Source organism: Ochotona princeps, chromosome 3 (genome assembly GCF_030435755.1).
Source record: "Ochotona princeps isolate mOchPri1 chromosome 3, mOchPri1.hap1, whole genome shotgun sequence".
NCBI lineage: Eukaryota > Metazoa > Chordata > Mammalia > Lagomorpha > Ochotonidae > Ochotona > Ochotona princeps.
In genome coordinates this window covers 14407142-14411725 of record NC_080834.1, presented here as the reverse complement: position 1 = coordinate 14411725, position 4584 = coordinate 14407142, and the positions used below count along the sequence as shown (strand labels likewise).

General features: G+C 43.8%; 1 protein-coding gene across 1 annotated transcript; it reads right to left on the bottom strand.

The window, feature by feature from the left end:
• Positions 1 to 680: 680 nt before the first annotated feature.
• LOC101534347 (adenylate kinase 4, mitochondrial-like) lies at positions 681 to 1906 on the bottom strand. The gene has a single exon (XM_036494867.2). The coding sequence runs from the start codon at positions 1837 to 1839 to the stop codon at positions 1168 to 1170; it is 672 nt and encodes a 223-aa protein (XP_036350760.2). The 5' UTR covers positions 1840 to 1906; the 3' UTR covers positions 681 to 1167.
• Between the last annotated feature and the right edge of the window lie 2678 nt (positions 1907 to 4584).

The following is a 4584-nucleotide window of genomic DNA, read 5'->3' as shown; positions in this document are numbered from 1 at the left end:
TAAGTTACTATGCTATGTGTTAGAGGCTGTGTTGAACAGGATGTGTGTGTGTGTGTATAAAGACTTACTTATATTCATTTTTTTCCTAGAAACCAGGCAAGTCTTGTTTTATCCCTGTTACATTATAAAACATAACAGAATATTAATAAACATTTCTAGACTCTGTGAGGAATAGGATTTTGCTTTTCTGTAATTGTAGAGCTGTCACACTCAGCTCTAAGCATGGCTAATGCAGTGTTTTCCTCATCCCCAAAGGCTTAGTTCTCTTCACCAACTATTCATGTGTTTCATTCAGAGAAAAACATATTTAGCAGCATTTTCAAAATACAATTAGCTATTACTCCAGTAATTCCATACAGATTTATTATTTCTATTATGAGATCTTTACCACTTTATAAAGGTGGACGTTCACCCCGCCCTTTTTTAAGGATTCCTAGAAGAGTTATAGGTGTATAATTTTTTCATAGTAAAAGGAGCTCATGAGGCCATGCAGCGGTTTAAGGGAGACACTTTGCACAGCTCATTTGCACAGAAATTAGAAAGCAATAAGAGCCATTATTGGCCACAGTGACAGAAAGTACAAGCATTAAGATAAAAACTCTTAAAAACAAGTACAAGTCAAAATGTTTTAATTCAAAAGTTGCAAAAAGAAAAGATTCTTTGGAGCATGGTGGCCGAGAAGGAATCACTCTTACTCGGGAAAACAACATAATCAGAGAATCACCCACTGAGAACAACAGTTTCAATTCCGTTGTCATTAGGACAACACATCTGCTAGTACCTGAGACAAAGCCTGGGACGCATCACATATGTGGTTCAACAGCCATGGGGCATGGGAAAAACCAGGAAATACTGCCATTGTGGGTAAAAGGAGGCTGCTATGGCAGCAAGACGGCCATCAGAAGTCAGCTGGAGCTCAGGTTATTCACCACCTCAATACCAGCCTTTACTTCCTTGGGAAGGGCTGGCCACATGTGGAAGGAGACACTTCAAAGGCAGGAGGGCCTTGTTGTGAGCTCTTTCTACTCAGTTTTCCTATCGCTTCACCATGTAAACTAGAAAAGATGCTGGAAGCTGTCGCAGCTAACTTCCAAGTTGGACACGGCACCAATACTACACACAATTGAATGAATGACCACATCTTCCTGGTTCTTCCACTGAGCAAGCTCAGAATGCCTGTCTGCATTTAATAGGTGTGATCTTATTTGAGAAAAGTGTGTAAACATAAGGCCATATTTTATTAGTCTCTGTCCCCGAAAACTGGTGGAGCACTCCTCGGCTCTTGTATAGCTCAATGACTGGCTTGGCAGCGTCCTTATACCGTCTTAGCTGGGCAGCAACTGCTTCAAGCTTATCTTTCTGTTGTTGGATTAATGCTTCTCCCATGATGTCATCAATTCCATGCACATGAGGCGGGTTGAAGTCCATATTATACACTCTTCTGCTGGGAGGGTGAATCCAAGGACGGCTGAGCTGATCTTTCAATGTCTCAAACGGAATGTTCAAAGTGATCACTAGATCCAGGTCACAAATTTTGTCTAAAGCTTCAGCCTGTACTAGTGTCCTCGGAAAGCTGTCCAGAAGCCAGTGCTGGCCACTCCTGCTCTCCAGCTCCGAGAGCATCAGGCGTGTAATGACATGATCTGGGACCAAAAGGCCTCTCTCTAGGTATTTCTTGGCCATACCACCAACTTCCGTGTTGGCCTTGATGTTCTCCCGCAAGAAGTGGCCGCTGGAGAGGTGCTGCAAGATAAAGTTCTGGGCAATCATCTGGCACACGGTGCCTTTCCCCGAGCCTGGCGGCCTGAGGATGACTGCTCGCAGAAGTTTAGAAGCCATTGCCTCGATGAGGAGGAGACCCTGGCAAGAGATCCGCGAACTTTGTTGCTCTACCCTCTCTGGTCGCGAGGCAACTCTCAGGCCACCGCCACTTATATTCATTTATATGAATGAGTTGGAAGGAAGGAGGGAAAAATGGAGGGAGGCAGGGAGAGAGGGACAGAGAGAGTGCGCGAGTGAGCTACAATCACTGGAGCTGGGCAAAAATGAAGCCAGGAGCCAGGAGCCTGCTCTGAGTCTCCCACATGGGTGTAGGCTCCCAAGCACTTGAGGCATCTTCCACTGCTTTCCCAGGTGCGTTAGCAGATAGTTGGAGTAGAAGCGGAGCAGCTTGGACTTGCCCGTTTATCCCATGGGATGCCTGCATTATAGGTGGCACTTTAATGCCACTACCAGCTTCTAACCCAAATTATCTTAAGAGATTTTCCCTATGCTCTCCTTTTCTATCACTGTCAGGGCCTATTAATCTGGCCTTTCATCTTTCCATAAGGCTTAAAGAGAAGGAAATTATCACTTCTGGATATAAATTCTCTGTGAATCATGTCGCAGTTAATTGTGATTTCCTAGGGTTATTTTAAGTTACAAGGATGGATGATTAGGATGTTGAGGGAGAAGTTGCTCATTATCTTTACCAATACAATGCTGAAGACTGAAGTTGGACACACTCAGCGTATTCTTACACTCTGTCTGCCCCCTTTACGTTACAAAGATCAAACAACTTGAGCCTGGGGTTGTGGAGGATTATAGGAGACAGCATTAGTTGCAGGCAGGACTGGCCTTTTTGAATTCTAGTTTTTCCATTGCTGCTTGGTAGGAGCTGGTTATTTCTTTTCCAATGGCAAGGTGAGTTTACACATTATGCTCTAATCTCTTCTGGCTAGAGTCTGCCTCCCTGTTAGTAATTTGGAGAAAGCCTCAGATGGTTTTTACAGTGATGTCTGATTAGAAAACTTGGCCTTGGTGTTTTTGAACTTGGTGCCAGTAGCTCACTCAGATTTCAATTCAAGGCAGCCTCTCACCATTTGGTACTGAAAGGACTGGTGCTCTGCCCAGATCAGCTTCAATCCATTCCTTCCAGAGGCTGTTGGCTACAACGGCAAAGTGATGCGGTCTTAAAAATCAATAAAGTTTCATTTCTTCATTTTCTTCTGTCTTTTCTCCTGGGTACATGGTGAAATTGGATTGAATGGTAGAGAGGAGAGGATCAGAGTTCTATCATGATTCGCCTCTAGGCCCTTCTGCAGGAAGGTAGAATGTCAGGTGAGAAATGGTGCTGGAAGGGGATGCAGCCCTGATTGGAGGCAGGATGTGGAATTGCAATGACTGTGTCCTATTCTGCTAAATTCAGGTTTAATTTTTTTTTTCTGAATGAAGATTTATTGATTTCCACCATATTAACTTTAAAAATGGTATGAAGCTGACTGCAAGAAAGGAAATGGTCATTTTTAAGCTAAAAGGAAACTAATGGTGAAAGTACATCACCTCTGGCTTCTATCAGCATATCACCTAAGAGCGAATCGAGACTTTTTTTTTGTCTGTTTGAAACAAAGCTGCACAACTCTGCAATCCGGGGATGCTGCAGGCTCTCCCGGCAATGTCCTTCCCTTTAGGTCAGTCTCCTGGGCCAGAGGTGAAAGTGCTTTCAAAAATACTGCCATTTGCCCAACACAGTGTCTTTGATTGCATCCACATATTGAGTTGGAACGCAGTACACCCAGTAGTAAGAGGCTTCTGTGGGACCCAAATGAAATGCTATCATGTGGTAGTCTTTGTGTCCTTCGATGGGTTCGCCGACCACATTTTTAATGGAGCCCATGGGCAATTTCTCAGTCTGTTCTTTTGTGCCGATCCACAGCTGGTCTTGTTCTAGCTTAAAGGTGAGTCTCACTTTCCCTCCAGACTTATTGTACATTGCAGACATGGGGACCATGGGCAGGCGCTCCTGGGCACCCTTAACAGACGGCATCACATCTTCGGGTTTTAAGGACCATTTTTGAAAGGACAGATATAAATGAAAATATTTTATAAACTATAAGGTGACTTACAAATATTATTCAGAATATAAAGGAATAGGAGTAGGAATGTTGGTTGTTACACAAGAGAATGAGGTGTGGTGATAACCGTGCAGAGGAGATAGCAGTCAGGGTGATATGAGCGATGAAGACACTAACTTCTAACCTAGGTTATCTTTTAATCTTTATTATTGTTATTATTATTATCATTTTATGATACAGTTCCATAGGCTTCTGGAATTTCCCTTATCCCCTTCCAAATTCTGCTCCCTCCCACACTGAGTTCCCCTATATCATTACTAAAGTATAGTTCTTCATACACAGTCATATATCCATCATTGCAGGCATGGACAATGGCAGAGAGTCCAGCAACAACCTAGGTTATTTTTTAATTTTAAAGTATTACTTAATTTGAAAGGTAGCATTAGGGGAAGAGACACATGAACAAACATCTTCCATCTGCTGGCTCACTCCTCAATGTCTACAGTGGCTGAGCTGGGCCCAGATGAAGCTCCACTCAAGAGCTCCATTCAGGTCTCCTGCATAGGTGGTCCCAAGCGCATGGCCATCTTCCACTGCTGCTGCTTTCCCAGGTGTGTTAGCAGGGAGATGGATTGAAAACAAAGCAGTTGGGACCAGAACCAGCACCCATACGGGATGCCAGAATTGCAGGTAGGAGCTTAACTTTCTGTGCTGCAACTCTGGCCCTCTTACAGGTTCTGGTCTCCTGCAG

What these genes read in the sequence shown, in the direction of transcription:
- LOC101534347 (XM_036494867.2), bottom strand. Translation starts at nt 1,839, where the DNA reads ATGGCTTCTAAACTTCTGCGAGCAGTCATCCTCAGGCCGCCAGGCTCG.